Consider the following 15769-nt stretch of genomic DNA (forward strand, 5'->3'; position numbering starts at 1 on the left):
AAATGTATGCACCTAAACTTTAAAAGAGTTGTTGCTGTTTATTCTAGAGAAAAACCTTTCTGCAAGGTGCATAATATTGTGCTTTAAACATTTCATTGTAGATCTTTTTTGTAATTTAAGCTAATCATCCTTATTCCTTTAACTCCTAATTATTGCATTCTTGGATGCATTTTCATTAAAAACAAATTCAGTTTTGTTAGCAAAATAAAACGTTTATTTATTTAGTACAATTAGAAGTTGAGTAGCGTGGGGAGGGGAAGAAATAGGAAGACTTGAGAAACTTTGGGTGTAACTAGTAAAAAAAATAAACGATCAAAAAAAAAATGTAATTATAAAGTATTGGGTAACGCCTCTATAACTCTATATCTATGCCGTGGAACACATTGCAACCGGAGAAGGAGCAGCCGGAGTATTTCAGTTTCGTTTCGTTTCGTTTCGTCTTGCAGTTCTCTGTCTGTGAAGTGAGTTTTGTGCTGAAGTGGTTTCTGTTGTGTTGTGTTGTGTGTTGGCTGCTGATGCTGCTGTTTACCAGCCACCGCCATGCTTGCCACCACCGCCGCCGCCACCGCCAGGACCGTATCCTCCGCCACCGCCGCCGTGCTTGCCACCGCCTCCACCGCCGCCTCCGCCGCCATGTTTGCCACCGCCGCCGCCGCCGGCATTACCGCCCTGCCAGGACACCGAGCTGCCGCGATTGCCAGCCAAGGATTTGCCACCGCCTCCGCCACCACCGCCATAACCGCCGCCTCCACCGCCGCCGCCGCCGTTCTTCTGCCAGCCTCCCTGTCCACCGGCGCCGCCGCCTCCCTTACCGCCGCCATAGCCGCCTCCTTGACCGCCGCCGCCTCCCTTGCCGCCACCGCCATAGCCGCCTCCTTGGCCACCGCCGCCTCCCTTGCCGCCACCGCCACCACCGCCATAGCCACCGCCACCGCCGCCGCCGCCGAGCAGTCCAGCCGAGGTGAAGGCGAACATCAGGCCACAGAGAAGCACAAAGACCAGAGCGTAGCGCATGGTGAACTAGAGACGAAGATCCTTTTTTAGAGTTGAATGGAACAATTGGAAGAACTGTTGCAAAACTGTTTGCTGTTTGCTGTTAGAAGCTTAGCTCCACTGATGCCATTACCAGGCCCAGCACGGCGCTTTTATAGTTAACTTCAGCTGAGTCATGCTCGCTCCCAAAGTGCAAGCGCAGCGTAAAGCGTTGCAATGCGGGGGGCGAACGTCATGCAGCGACGCTCCCAAAGGCTACTCGGAAGGCTGAGAATTAAGAGTCGAGCATTGAGCATTATTGAACATTGCGAATATTGTGAATTGAATTGAGAAGTCAAGTGGCACTTGGCTGGTTGCCTCTTGGCTCTTGTAAGTTTGCGGCGGTGGCTGTCGAATGCACATACACTCACATTCAAGTGCGGCACACGCGGCGCATACGCAACGTTTATGCTATGGGAATATCGCGCATACGCCAGCGTGCACCGCGCACGGAGCGCACTTGTAAACTGCTGAGCCATAGCACTGTCATTAATTACAAGCATTTTAGCCGAGCCGAGCTGCAAATTTGTCTGACAAATTTACAATTTAAATTCTGTAATTTTTCATTTGCCGTTTTGTAATTAAATTGATAATTTTTTGGTGTTTGCATGCAATACAAGTGCTCCGACAAGTGTGTGTGGTGTTGCACGACTCGCACACTCACACACACATATGACTAGTTCAATGTCAATTGCTGTGCCAACAGACACAAAAAAGCAAACAAAATAAATCAAATAAACAAACAAACAACACTCCAAACACAAACTCAAAAGGCAAAATCAAAGCCAAAATCTCAAACTCAAAACGGAAAACTGCAAAACTGAAAACCCAAAAAACACATTTCCATGAGTGACTGCTCAAGTTGCTCAAGTTACTCAAGTTGCGCTTGCCATATGTTGCATCAACGCAGAGGCTGCCGCTGCCGCTGCTGTTGCTGTTGCCACAAAGCCACGAACAGAAATCCACAGCCAAGTCCATGACGCGACCTCAGCGAAGCAAAGACAACAATTCAGCTCAGGCCATTAACAAAACATTTATGCGCGCTGTCGCACAGTGGGCATAAAACACTTGAAATGCAATTACATATTATGACGCCTGCGCTGAGTTAAACAATGACACTAGCTTAACTTCCATTTCCGCTTTTCATTCATTTTATGGCTAAGCAATAAAATTATTACAATAGTTTGGCATTTATTACAACAAAGTTATTGCGAGCCCTCGTTTAATTCTATGCAATAATTTTTAGTTTATTCGCTTTAGTTCAAAAATTGCTCAATTCAAGTCTGCTTTGGCATTTTAAAGTCTTCACTTTTCATTGAACATTTTTGTAATGCGACCTTTACAATGTTTAATTGTATTCTATATTTGTTTTCAAAGGTTCTTCCGCTAATAGTGTAGACCATTCTAACAGTTTATATTTATTTTATTAATTATTTCTGTATTTTGTTTTAATACATTCACTTAAATGTATTATTTGTAGATGTAATAGGTAGATAGATAGATACTTTTTAAAATTTTGTATAATTATTGTAAATTTAAACTATTTTAGGAAAAATACACTTAACAATAATTAACGCATACATATATTTATTATATTTATATATTATTATATCAACAATTTTTATTCATAAATATTTATTTCTATTTAATTTTGTAACTACTCACATAGCTAAACAATTTTTTTAAAAATGTTTTTATAGGGGTAGTAGATACATATTTTTATAAATTATATTTAGTTACAAACAAATTCATTTCATAAATTATTTATTTTGTCAACTTAGTTCATTTTGTACATTTTTATACATAAAACAACAACATCTTTATTTATAATTCCTGAAAATTTGGTTACGATAAAATACAGTTATTTAAGATTGACAATCATTATTAAGTATTTTGTACTATATCAATATACCAAACATACCAAATATAGGATGTATTTTTTTTTTAATATTTGTGATATATAATTTGGTTACATTAGAATAATACCGCTTTCGTTAAAAATGGATAGCGAGTCTCTCACTGTCGAGCACACTCGACTGTAGCTTTGTTACTATTTATTATTATTTTATTATGTAAATGTTAATTTATCGAAACTTAAGCTTTTTTATAGTTGGAGTTGATACTAAAGGAAAAAAAAACATGTATAGATTTAATAAACTTATATAAAATAAATAACTATATTATAGTCAATTTCAGTCCGAATATATATAGTTTTAATATTTTATGTGTGATTTTTTTAATTTTATTCCGTTATTTAGATAATTTTGTAACTATTAATGAATGTAACATTTCACATACAATTTGTAGTAGTTTTTCTTTACAAGGTATCGTTAATCGCACTTAAATGAATGGCAATTACCTATTAATAACTATATGCTAGTCATAATTGAAAACTATTAACCAAATCGCGTCGTGTAGCCTTCAAAGCAAAGAGATCTCCCACTAGCAAAACATTCACTTCACTTCCAAGTGAGAAGACAGACAACTTGAGACCCGGAAACTCATCATTTAGCCTGCCTTAATGACCTATGCGACTGATTCGAGTCATCGAATTAACATAAGTGATTAAAGCATTATAATGTGTAATTGCTTAACGTGCATCTGGTCACACTGTGCCACGTCTGCGTAAATGTCTGCGCAATGGGTGAGTGAAGATTGCGCGATGCGCAAACTGCGAGTAATGCCAATAATTACAGAGTCAAGTTAGAATTTTAATTGTTATGGGTCATAATTCAAAAATCGCATTCATGTGAATTTCCAAACAAAACAAAACAGAAACAAACGCAACGCAAATGCAAAACACAAAAATCGTGGCGTCAAGTTCGGTCAAGTGTTGGTGCGAAGATCTCGTTATTGTTTAGAGGCATCGCAACTACAGTTGAGCCACATTATGGGAGAATCACTAATAAATATACTAGATTAATCTGGCATATTTCGAGCGACTTACGCTGTAGTCAACTCTCACTGTTTGCTTGCATACTAATTGCTTGGCTAAAGCTATAACGCGTCAAACATTCGAATAGAAATCATGCGATCAGTTGCTTCATTTACATGCACTTTGTATTTCTTTAATAGCTTTGAATTCGAATTACAAAAAAAAAATATGAGTATAAAAAAAAACACACACTTATACATTAACAGTTGGTTATGCGATAAATTCATAAATCCCGAAATCCTTTTGGCAGTCTAACTCCTTTTGCTTGCATCCTTTTACCAGCCGCTGCTCCAGCCACCACCGGACCAGCCACCATGACCGCCAGACCAGCCACCACCACCGCCACCGCCGCCAATACGGCTCCAGCCAACGTTGCCGCCATCAAGCTTCACCACCCTGATGATCTGTGATGATCCTCCGTGACCGCCGCCGCTGCTGCCTAGCCAAGGAGCTGGCCTCCAGCTGGGTGCCGAGCTCCAACCTCGACTGCTGCTGCTGCTGCTGCGCCAGGGACCAGAGCTCCAGCCGCTGCTACCGCTGCTGATCCAAGGACTTGAGCTCCAGCCGCTGCTGCCACTGCTGATCCAAGGACCCGAACTCCATCCGCTGCTGTGTATAGCGCTGGCCGAGGCGCAGGCAAACAAGGCGGCAAGTGTAAGAAACAGTTTCATCTTCACGTCTAGGTTTCCTCTTGTCTTGGTCGAAATGCTCTGTTGTGCTGTGGTTGAAGTGCTGCAGTTGTGAATGATCTCAAAAGCCACGCAACGTTCGCTATTTATCGCACTTTGCATAGAGAGCAGCGGGAGTCCGAGGCGGGGCAAAACGGGAGTGTTGAGTAGGTGGTCAAGACAAGACAAGACAAGACCAGACAAGACAAGAATCCACAAAATAAATCGTACTAACTGCAGCTGGGGGTTGCCCTGGCCTCATCCACACTGATAAAAAAAAAGAAGCGAAACATAAACACAACTGGGCAGCCAGTCAGCCAGTCGGGCAACAAGACGAACGAGGTAATTGCAGTTTATGAAACCACTTTGAACATATACGATTCTTGACCAGGGTCAACTAGTTTACAGCACTTTACGAGCAGCCAAACAAAACGTCACTGACAACGAGCATCTGCAAAATAAAAATTAACAAGTAAGAAAGCTACAGTCGAGTGTGTTCGACTGTGAGATATCCGTTAACCATTATGGGTAATAGGAAAACAGTGCGATATTATTCCTAAAATATATCAAATTAATATACCGAGAACATAATCAAAATATACCAAAAGTATATAAAATAGACGAGATCAGATTGCTGTAAAATTACGCTTACGCTTCATAAAGAAGTATTTCTTGAATAACTTTTACAATTTTTGTCCGATCGCATTAAAAATAATAAATACTGTAGATACTATTTTAAATACCAAAAACCAAGGCTCTAGCTTTTAAATGAAGCTTTCACTTTGATTCTTCTCAATTTTGGAAGACGGAAGAGGGCGTGGCAAAAATTTGAAACGAACTTGATCTGCGTGCAAACTTAAGAAGTGCTGTCCAAAAAAATTATATCTCTATCTATTATAGTTTTTGAGATATAGATGTTCCTACGAACGGACAGACAGACAGACGGACAAATGGACATGACTGTCGATGCTGATCAAGAATATATATACGGAGATGCCTCCTTCTGGTTATTACATATATTTCTTGTCGACATTAAGTTATATATACCCTATGAGTAGCGGGTATTAAAAGCTGCCACCAAAAGCTCATCACAGCAACGCTCCTCCCTCAGCAGTTCCTCCCTCTCTTTGAGCACCTCTCATGGCGTTGCCAAATTGCACATAACTCACACTCGCTTGATGGATCATTTCCTCGCCTCGCTGCTGAATCAGCGGAAACCGCGCTGACCGGCTGCTTAAGCCTCTAATCCACCGACGATGCTGCTTGCAACGTGTGAGTCATTTGTCATGTTGACTTCGTTCGTTGGATTGGTGAAGGGGCAACACTGCCACACGGTGTGGCACGGTAGCTGCACTCTGTGGCGCCACAGTGATCATCGCTATGAAGCGAGCGAAAATAAAACGCACTTGATTGATGCTGCGGGTGATCATTAACAGCAAATTATTTAAGCGGTCAAAAGTTAAGGGATTAATCTGCAAAAACATCATTTAAGTATCACAAATGCATTTTTCATTGCCTACTTTTAGTTTTCAGCAATTTGAAAAGCTGCAAATTTTGCCAACAAGTAAATTAAGCTTCCACTGAAAATTTCAATGATTTAAACAAGACAGACAAAAAGCTTTCAGTGACTTTAAAATTTTTCTTCGCTCATATTTGAATAAGACAAAAAATATTCAAAGAAATCACTTAAATAAGCAAATACATTTCAAAAAATTAATTTCATTTATGAGAACTTTCAATGATTGAAGTAAGCCAGACAAAAAGCTTGCAGTGACTTTAAATTTAACAAAAATCACTCAATTATTTTCGACTTAATAAATAAGTGATTCAATTTAAAAGAAACTAAAATATTTAATTATGTTTCTTAATCTTAGTAAACACCTTTAAAAAATTTCCCGAAGGTGTCAAAGAACATTGAATAATGAATAATTATAAACATATAAATGCTGCTTAAATTAATGAAGCGAATAAAATATCAGGAATTATAATCATTAAGATTATTTTAATCCCTTTCTGCTGTTTACTTTTAAGCATTTCAATTCTCTCGCCTGTTTTTTATGGCAGCTTTAAATTGAATTTCTGAAGGTCAAGCAATCCATTATGAAGAGTTGTTCCTTTTACGCCTCGGATTACATTTCTGACTTTTACATTCTCTTGGCAATCTCCCCTCGTTGACCTTGTCAATTCGGTTGACCATTGCTGAGCTTCACTGTACTGCGGCGCCTGGCGACTTGTTTCAAACTGTGCGGCGGCCTCTATTTAACACTAAATTGTTTTGCCAATTTGTCTTCGATACCCTGTTGTACATTTTTTTGGGGTAGCTGACTGATAAGCAATTAATAAGCTGTTGATATTTAAATCAACTAATAATAAAGTAAATACAGGGTAACTGTCAGGCGAGTATTTGATAGAAGTTATCTGCTACTTGTTTGGGCATTATAAACAAAAATTAATTGAATTGTCAACGCTCAAAATGAAGGCTTACAAAGCAATACCAGGCCAACGTAAACAGCTTGCAAAATGACACCAAAAATATTATCAAATTATAATGAAATGCGCATTTTTAGTGGTAATATTTGTAAGGAAACATCTCGGGAGATAATGCTTAGCATCAGTTCCGACACATCTCATTAGATAACTTTATTTCTTATATATGTATTAATATTTAAGTATTTTAATAATAAATTTGCATATTTTTCTCACACTTTTTTGTGCGCTTTTCAAAGCTTGCTTTAAATTGTTCTTGATACTTTAACCTTTCTGCAATGGTAATTTAGCAAAACACTTTCAAAGCGCTTCTCATTTGCAAGCAAATTACAAAATCAGGTGAGTTCTACATCTACTGAATTGGAAATTCCCTCGTTCCCATTCTCAAGGGCAGAGGCCGCATCTCTCGAGGCGCGCGGCACGAGTTGGCGTCGATCTTTTGCCATAGGGTTTGTTGCCATTGATCTCCAGAAAGTAGTTGCCCTTGAGATCCGTCGGCGCTGCAAATCCCATAGGATAATTGCGGCCAACGCAGAGATTCTTGCGCAGTCCGCTTAGCGAACTGCAGCGCACGGAGAGAAAGTTGTCCTCGTTGCCGGGATAAATCGATTCCTCAAAGTATTCCCAGGCACGTGAATGCGCACAGGTCACAGTCAGGCAGCCGTTGGGCAAAGAGCTCAAGCCACCGGGATAAAAGTCCGCATCGCCGATGGGATCACTCTTGCCCAGCACACCCGGATTACTGTGTATCACATCGACGAATGTCGCATCGCCGCGCAGCAATCCGGACAGCGATTCGCCCTCATTGAAGCACGGCTTGGCGGGATCCAGACCCGTTATTCTGGGCACCGTTTTGTTCGCCATCTGCTGCAGATAGCGACCAGCTGCACCCACAATATGCGCTCCAAGACTGTGGCCAATCAAATGGATTTTACTAACGTCCACGACATCAAGCAGCTTCACCAGACCTCGTGCCAGGTGCTTGCCAATTTCATCCGTGTTGAAGGCCGACCACGAGTACAGCGTGTCCACAAAGCTAGCAGCGTCCACAGCCTGCAAAAATGCAATTAAATGAATGAATGAATATTTAGAAAAATACAAATTAAATTGTTAATTTTAAAATTCCATTTTGATTTATGCAAATTTCTTATGTTATGTTTAACATTTTATTTAAAAATATTTGCTATTATATACAAATTAATGCAAGTACAGAATATATATAAAAGAAAATAGTTCATTAGTTTCATTATGCTTTCATTTTCATTTAAGGTATTAATTTTTAATTATAGTTCCTCTTATACAAAAATTAGTTTAGCTCGATATTTGCGTAATACGATTATCAACAAATTTGGAAATGCAAAAAAAAAAATATTCGTTTCATTTTATTTTCATATGCATTTAAGACATTTTGTATTTTTTTAACAGAAATTTATAAGTTATAGTTTCTCTTATTTAAAATGAATCTAGTTCAACATTTGGGCAATAAAAATTGTTCTGCGAAAGCTAACAAAAGTCATGAAACATGTGTTTGTCCATGACGACTGTCCGCTTAATAGAGTTTGCCGCTAAAAGATATTTCCTTGCTAGCAATTTTCAAAAATAATCTATTCTATGTGAGTTCTTGTCCTTATAATATATAAATATGCTGAAATGTAAGGCACTGACAGAGACATGCTAAGCTGTTGGCTTTTCCTCAACATTCGATCAACTGTTGCTCAACAGTTGTGCAGAAATCTAACATGCTGACAAACTAAGCTTGCCAAAAATTTGTCTCTATCTGTTAGATATTTTGTGTGTGCGCTTGACTAAGCGGCGGACCGAGATAATAGTGTGGGCGGTTGTACTTAGTGGGCGTGGTCAGGCAGGTGAGCTTCGCAAAGATTTTTCAGCTTGCTTAGGGTACAATTGGTCAACAGTTGTGCAGAAATGCAAGACAATGCTCAGCAAAAAAGTCATTGCCAAAAGTTCATCTTTAGACTTGTTGTGTGTGTATTTCACTAGGCGACGGATCTTGATATCAAAGTGGGCGGACCTGTTAAGTGTACGTGTTCAGGCAGTAGAGCTTTCCAATGATTCCTCAGCTTAAAAGTGTCTGAGTGAGTCAACTGTTGCTTAACAGTTGTGCAGAACTGAAACTCGCTGATACCGAAAAAAGCTGTACAAAAAAGGGTTTGCGGCGGACCGAGATAATAGCAAAGGCCCATCTTCTAAGTGGGTGTGGTCAGGCAGACGAGCTTTATTAAGATTTCCCAGCTTGCTTAAGGTACTTTTGGTCAACTGTTGCTCAGCAGTTGTTCAGAATTGCAACACATATGTATGTAGATACTGGCTTACCTCAGCAAAAAAAGTGATTGCCAAAAATTTGTCTCGATCTGTTTCATATTTTGTGAGTGTATTTGACTAGGCGGCGGACCAAGATTATAGTAAACGCCAATCTGCTAAATGGGCGTGGTCAGGCAGGCGAGCTTCACAAACATTCCTCAACTTGCATGTACATGTGTTTGTGTGTGTGTGTTCTACTGCTTGACTTCTTCTATGAAAATCAGTTTAAAAAGATTTCCAAATACACACATGCACACACACACACATACACACCTAACCAAGCCGAACTTTTCTAAAGCCCTTCGACTTGACCACGCCCACTTATCCAGTCCGCCTTCGCTAATGTCTCTGTCCGCCGCCTAGCCAAAGGCATCCACATACATTTGGTTCACATATTGAGAAATTTTTGGCAATCACTTTTTCACACTTAGCTCAGCTTTGTGAACTTGTTGCAATTCTGCACACCTGTTGAGCAACCGTTGAGCAACCGTTGAGCAAAAGGGCACCTAAGCAGGTTTGAAAATCTGTGTGAAGCTCTTCTACTTGACCACGCCCTTTCAAATATCTCAGTCCACCGCCTAATCAAACACACACACACATAACATGAAACAGATACAAATTTATGTCAAACACTTTTTTGCACTTATTGATTGTTAGCAGTTTACTCTGTCAATGACTTGCAGCTCTGCATAGCTGTGGACCGAGTGTATTAAGTACTTTTTCTGGACTGTTATGTGACTTGTTGCAACATTCTAAATTAAAGCGGGTTAGCCACAAACGAAGTAACAGCTTATATTGAATTACTTGTTAAGTTTACAAATCTGTATAGGATTTGGGAAGTGGTTAGAATTGTGTTTCCCCTTCACAGTTGCCATCAATTACACAATATATGTACCCGTCTATGTGCACAGATAATCCGATTATAGCCTGAGACACTAATATATTAAATTCTGGCAGTCGTGTGTCAGTGAAGTCGCATTACAACTTTTACTCCCAAGATGGGGACATCTCAAAAGCTGTTGTACTTGCGACATAAACGAATTAGCAGATGAGATTGCAATCATTAATTTGCACTATACTATATACTACAACGTTGCGTATTTAATTTATGGCGATTAAAATTGATGAGGTCGCAAATGTTATCAACAAGTGAAGCAACAACCTTGACATAGACAATGACAGGAGCTTCAACATTGGAACAACTGGAAAATGTGGCAATTCAAATTTCGAATTTTATACTAAAAGTACTCCACAAAGCAGTTGATTTCAAATATCAATTGACTCACCACAAAGTTAACATCGCCGCGACAATTGTAAGCACGGGCAAAGCCATCGATTGTTTCCGTATCGTTGACTCGAGTTGTCCAGCCGGTGGCCAGAATGACAACCTTCTTATTGCGATCAAACTCTGGACTGTGCCACATCTTTTCCGCCTCGAGAAGTGGATGAGTGCTTCGCTGACAAGCGTTGCGCAGTTGGAAATTCATTTTGTTAATATCCGGTGTGAATTTGGATTTGATTTTATTCGAACTAAGAGCCTGGGAACCTAAAGAAAAGTTGAAATGTTAAATGATGTGATTTATTAGCAGATTATCCGACTGTCACTTACATAGGTAATTGATGGAAGAGGAGACGTACTCAAAGGGCAGACCGACCAGCAGATTCTTGCTGTTCTGGAGCAGCGAATCGGGTGTGGGCAGCAGCTTGGGATCGATGATGCTGCTGCCGACATTGGCAATGGAGCCAACCACATCGGTGACCGTCCAGTCAATGCCATTGCCCAAGCTGGCCAACAGCAGCAGCTGCAGTCCGACGCCAAGAAAAGTCACCTTGTGATCCATGCCAGGCAACTGTCGCGATCACATTGAATGCCGGAAATTGTAGAACTCCAGTATTTATACGAGGTCCCCCCGCCGATCGTATAGGCCTTTAGAATCTCCATCGACGACTATACACAACACACTATATGAGCTGGTCGAATGCGAATGCGAGTGCGAATACGAATGCGAATGCGAATGTGAGAGTGAGTATTTACTCGCATTCGAACTGTGACATATATGGGTGTATTTCATGCTCATCACATCAATCAGATAAGGTGCATTTGTAACTCAATTAGAATCGACATTATCACTTACTCGCCTCCGCGTCTCTCATTGAGAGTGCACTCGACTTGTATTTCATGCTCATCACATCAATCAGATAAGGTGCACATTTGTTACTCAATTAGAATCGACATTATCACTTACTCGCCTTCGCGTCTCTCATGGAGAATGCACTCGACTCTGCACTCTCCACTGTCATCGGCATCTTATTTAAATACTAATCGAAAGTAAATCAACATCGAACCGAAACAAAAACGACAAACGAACAAAACACAAACCCGAAACAAAATAAACAAACAACGATTACGACTCACTTTATCGTTCTATAGCGAAGCTCAACGAGATTGTCGCTTTTGTATCTACAAGCAAATGAAAAGTACTTCGATAACATTCGCTAAACTCCAAATACCCTGTTGAATAATAATTTCGTATTTAATATTTACAATTTATTCTTTTGATTCAATTTTCTTATTCCACATTTTTGACAGATTTCAAAATTACCGTAATTCATTTTATTAAATTCTGGCATATTCAAAATTGGTTTTATTTAAATTATTGCTGTATTTTTTTATAATTAAACATTAAGTCCATTTTAATGACTTTTTGTAATGTAACATTAACTTATGATGTAATATATTTATTTTAATATTGATTTCCATTATTTGCCTTAATTACTTTTATTTAAAATTTACAAGTTCAATATTATTTTCTTTTACAGCTTCCTCTTTAAATTTGCCTTAAATAAAATAACTTAATTTTATTTTTAGCAGACTTATATTTAATTTTTATTTATTTTTACTTTTCCACAATTCATTAAATGCTTTTTCACTTTGTCACTTATTAATTATCAGTTTTCTTTCATTTTCCCTTTTATATATTTCCACTAATAGCTTGACCGCAGCCTTCGTAATCATATCAACTTACAACGATTTCACAAAGTATTTTTATAATGATTATCAACAGCTTTAAGTGATTTCTCGCTGCGCCAAGTTCATGACTCAGTCAACATTATCGACCAAGCTTGGTGTAAGTAGTATTTTTGAAGTTCCCCGCCCACACGCAAGTTAAGCTACGACCATATCATATTAATTGAGCTATTGCTATGCTGCAAACGTGCTGTCAATCCATTTTGAAACCAGCGACGTCACAAAGAACTGGTTGACATCAGCGCACTTACCAAACAAAACAAAACACGAACAACTGCCAAACATTTGAAGCTACTCTAATGATCTATATGTATAGCTCATATTTAGACTTTCATTTTTTATAAGTGTATTTATTTCCTGCGCTGTGTCGCAGAACGATATTTGCATGATATGGAAATTCCCATACTTTGCGGATTTGCCAGTCAATTTATGATATGATTTGACAATTATTCGATATCTAAGATTGCAGTTGACAGCTTGCATAACAGCGCAATGCAAATGAGATTCAGCTGGGAGAGACAGCTTACATTTTAAGTGGTAGAATATTATTCACAAAGAATTTGTATAAAACGCAAGCGTATATTTTCAATTGTTAATTGAATAAAAAATTGTTATTATATATCTTACATATTCGTCAGAATATATTCAGTGATAAGTACTAATATTGATATTAATATATTTTATTGGAAGTATTTTTATACCCGCTACCTATGGGTAGAACGGTATTATAACTTTGTGCCGGCAGGAAGGAGGCATCTACGACCCTATAAAGTATATATATTCTTGATCATTGGGGAATATTTAGGTTCAAAGTTTCCTCCACATTTTCTTTCTAGTACATAACTTATTTTTGTATACTAAATTTTAAGAAAGTTTTAAACTTGGTTCTTATTATTAATTAAATTGCCACTAAGCTATTTTATAGCTTTTCATATTAAGTATTGAGTTGAATTTTAAACTCGGTATAAATTATTATTTGCAATTAAGTTTGCAACTTTTTTAATTGCATACTTTTAGGCTGTGCTAAAATGTTTGCTGCGACAAGCGATTGTATATTGATTGTATTGCATGTTCCTTACCTTAGTTATTTATACTGCTTTATTTGAAATGAAGCCCCAATATAATATGAACCCAATAACATCTAAAAAACATTGCTAATCATAAACTGTTTTCTGCTGTTTTTACACCTAGATGAAACCCATTAAACTTTTGTAGTAAAACTCTCGTTAATCAATGTTCGTTTAATCAATGTTCGCTTCTGTTTATTGTGGCAACAATTGCACTACAGTATTCACTTAAGCGAGCTTAGAGATTGGGATTGCAAGCACCGCAGGCACTATTGGTGGGCGTAAACGTGTCCAGATTCGCTTCTTTTCCGAAGGGTTCCTCTTGATTCACTTCCACATAGAAGAGACCCGATCGTGAGGCCGCATAGCCCATGATCGCTGTTCTCACATTGCTGCAAGCTCGGCCAGTCCAGAGGCTAGCGTAGGCGGCACAGTAATTTCCTCTGAAGTTTTGCGTGTTATTCGGATAGACGGATTCCGTAAAGTAATCAACAGCACGCTGATGTGAACAGCCGATGGCATCCAGGCCAGTGCAGCCCTTCTTGATGGGTTGCAGACCCTCGACAAAGAAGTTCGCATCGCCCGCTTCATCGGAGGTTCCGGCCAAGCCCGGATTCGAGATGATAATGTCCACGTACTTGGCGTCGCCACTGCGTGTGCCGGGCAGCTCTTTGCCATCGTAGAAACACGGATTGGCCGGATCAAGTCCGGTGACTCGCGACAGCTGCAATCCACTCAGCTGCTTATAATATCTGGCCGCAGAGCCAGCGATTTGTGCCCCCAAACTGTGTCCAATCAGATGCACGTTCTTGGTCACATAGTTTGAGTCCAGCTTAATCAATGCCTTGGCCACATAACGTCCAATGGTATCGGTGTTGAGAACTGCCCAGCTATAGAAAGTGCGTATAAAGTGTGCGGCGTCTAGTATCTGAAATAGTGTGATTTCAAAGTTTTTATGTTTTCATTTTAAATGTTGAACAAGTGGGAATGCTACAGACGAGTGCTCTAGACTGTTAGACACCCGCTATTGTGGTATTGTTCTTAAAATATATCATATTAATATTATACACAAATTCAAAAATATACCGAATTCTATTTTTGGTATAATTAAGTTGCCTCAACTGTAGTAAAATTTAAACGAAAAACAAGTAAGAAAGTTAGTTCGACTGTGAGATACCCGCTACCCATTTTTAATAAAGGCAAAATATTGTGGTATTTTTTCAAAATATACCGAAAATACTTAAAAAATACTAAAAATATACCAAATGGTATATGTGATATATCGATATAGTACCGCATTCAAAATATACCATAGGCGGCACAAAATACCAGATTGTCAGCCAAAGCAACTAAGGCCCCTAGTAAGTAGGCGTTTTTGCCCATACAAAAGTATTTCTTTAATAACTTCGACAATTTTTATCTGATCGCAAACAAATTTTCAAGAATTTTCATAACTACTATAGTATTTATTGTATATACCAAAATTCTAGATTTAAAATTATGCTTGTTATTCGATTTTTTTGATTTGCGGGGGCGGAAGTGGGCGTGGCAAAGATTTGAAACAAACTTGATCTGCGTACAAACATAACAAATGCTGTCGAAAATTATAGCTCTATCTCTTATAGTCTCTGAGATCTAGGTGATCATACAGACAGACGGACAGACGGACATGGCTAGATCGTCTCGGCTGTTGACGCTGATCAAGAATATATATACTTTATAGGGTCGGAGATGCCTCTACCAGCCTACCAGCAAAAAGTTATAATACCCTTCTACCCTATGGTAGTGGGTATAAAAATAGATAAAGCTCGTTAACTTACTATAAAGTTGGTGTCATTGCGGCAGGCAAATGCCTTGGCTACTGGTCCGCTGTTGGATCTTTCGATGGTTGTGCCCCAGCCGGTGATGAAGATGACCGTTTTTCTATTCAGCGAGAAGCCGGACGTGGTGAACAGCTCATCGGCACGGTTAAGCGGCACACTAACATTGCTGCAAGCATCCAATTGCAGAACGAAACTCATGCGCGCCATTTCTGGCAGGACCTTGGATTGATCCCCAGTGCGATTGATGATTGTGCGACAGAGTGTGGCCAGTTGCTCCTGCAGCAGATTCATTTGGAATTTAAGCACTGGGTTAGCCAGTTGGGCACCGGTGGGCCATGATAGCTGCAACAGCAGCAGTGGTAACAGCCAAAGCAATTGCGACATTCTAATTGAGAACTGCAATCGCC

The 15769-nt window shown here is 39.2% G+C and overlaps 4 protein-coding genes across 4 annotated transcripts; all 4 read right to left on the bottom strand.

The window, feature by feature from the left end:
• Positions 1–439: 439 nt before the first annotated feature.
• LOC132796164 (ctenidin-3) lies at positions 440–1129 on the bottom strand. Its single transcript, XM_060807230.1, has one exon. The coding sequence runs from the start codon at positions 1012–1014 to the stop codon at positions 526–528; it is 489 nt and encodes a 162-aa protein (XP_060663213.1). The 5' UTR covers positions 1015–1129; the 3' UTR covers positions 440–525.
• A 3113-nt stretch (positions 1130–4242) lies between these two features.
• LOC132795468 (uncharacterized transmembrane protein DDB_G0289901) lies at positions 4243–4638 on the bottom strand. The gene has a single exon (XM_060806185.1). It carries the CDS (start codon positions 4636–4638, stop codon positions 4243–4245), a length of 396 nt encoding a protein of 131 aa, XP_060662168.1.
• A 2564-nt stretch (positions 4639–7202) lies between these two features.
• LOC132796403 (vitellogenin-1) lies at positions 7203–11367 on the bottom strand. Its single transcript, XM_060807565.1, has 3 exons — positions 11054–11367; positions 10731–10990; positions 7203–8175 (listed from the first exon to the last, which is right to left on the bottom strand). Exons 1-3 carry the CDS (start codon positions 11283–11285, stop codon positions 7507–7509), a joined length of 1161 nt encoding a protein of 386 aa, XP_060663548.1. The 5' UTR covers positions 11286–11367; the 3' UTR covers positions 7203–7506.
• A 2341-nt stretch (positions 11368–13708) lies between these two features.
• Positions 13709–15761, bottom strand: LOC132796840 (pancreatic lipase-related protein 2). The gene is made up of 2 exons (XM_060808160.1): positions 15360–15761; positions 13709–14467 (listed from the first exon to the last, which is right to left on the bottom strand). Exons 1-2 carry the CDS (start codon positions 15744–15746, stop codon positions 13778–13780), a joined length of 1077 nt encoding a protein of 358 aa, XP_060664143.1. The 5' UTR covers positions 15747–15761; the 3' UTR covers positions 13709–13777.
• Between the last annotated feature and the right edge of the window lie 8 nt (positions 15762–15769).

The sequence above is a fragment of the Drosophila nasuta genome, chromosome X (genome assembly GCF_023558535.2).
Source record: "Drosophila nasuta strain 15112-1781.00 chromosome X, ASM2355853v1, whole genome shotgun sequence".
Classification (NCBI taxonomy): Eukaryota; Metazoa; Arthropoda; class Insecta; order Diptera; family Drosophilidae; genus Drosophila; species Drosophila nasuta.

Coding starts and splice junctions, on each gene's coding strand:
- LOC132796840 (XM_060808160.1), bottom strand. CDS start 15,746: ATGTCGCAATTGCTTTGGCTGTTACCACTGCTGCTGTTGCAGCTATCA. Junction 14,468..15,359: donor GCAATGACACCAACTTTATA/GTAAGTTAACGA, acceptor ACACTATTTCAG/ATACTAGACGCCGCACACTT.
- LOC132795468 (XM_060806185.1), bottom strand. CDS start 4,638: ATGAAACTGTTTCTTACACTTGCCGCCTTGTTTGCCTGCGCCTCGGCC.
- LOC132796164 (XM_060807230.1), bottom strand. CDS start 1,014: ATGCGCTACGCTCTGGTCTTTGTGCTTCTCTGTGGCCTGATGTTCGCC.
- LOC132796403 (XM_060807565.1), bottom strand. CDS start 11,285: ATGGATCACAAGGTGACTTTTCTTGGCGTCGGACTGCAGCTGCTGCTG. Junction 10,991..11,053: donor CTCTTCCATCAATTACCTAT/GTAAGTGACAGT, acceptor ACTTTTCTTTAG/GTTCCCAGGCTCTTAGTTCG. Junction 8,176..10,730: donor GCGGCGATGTTAACTTTGTG/GTGAGTCAATTG, acceptor GCATTTTTGCAG/GCTGTGGACGCTGCTAGCTT.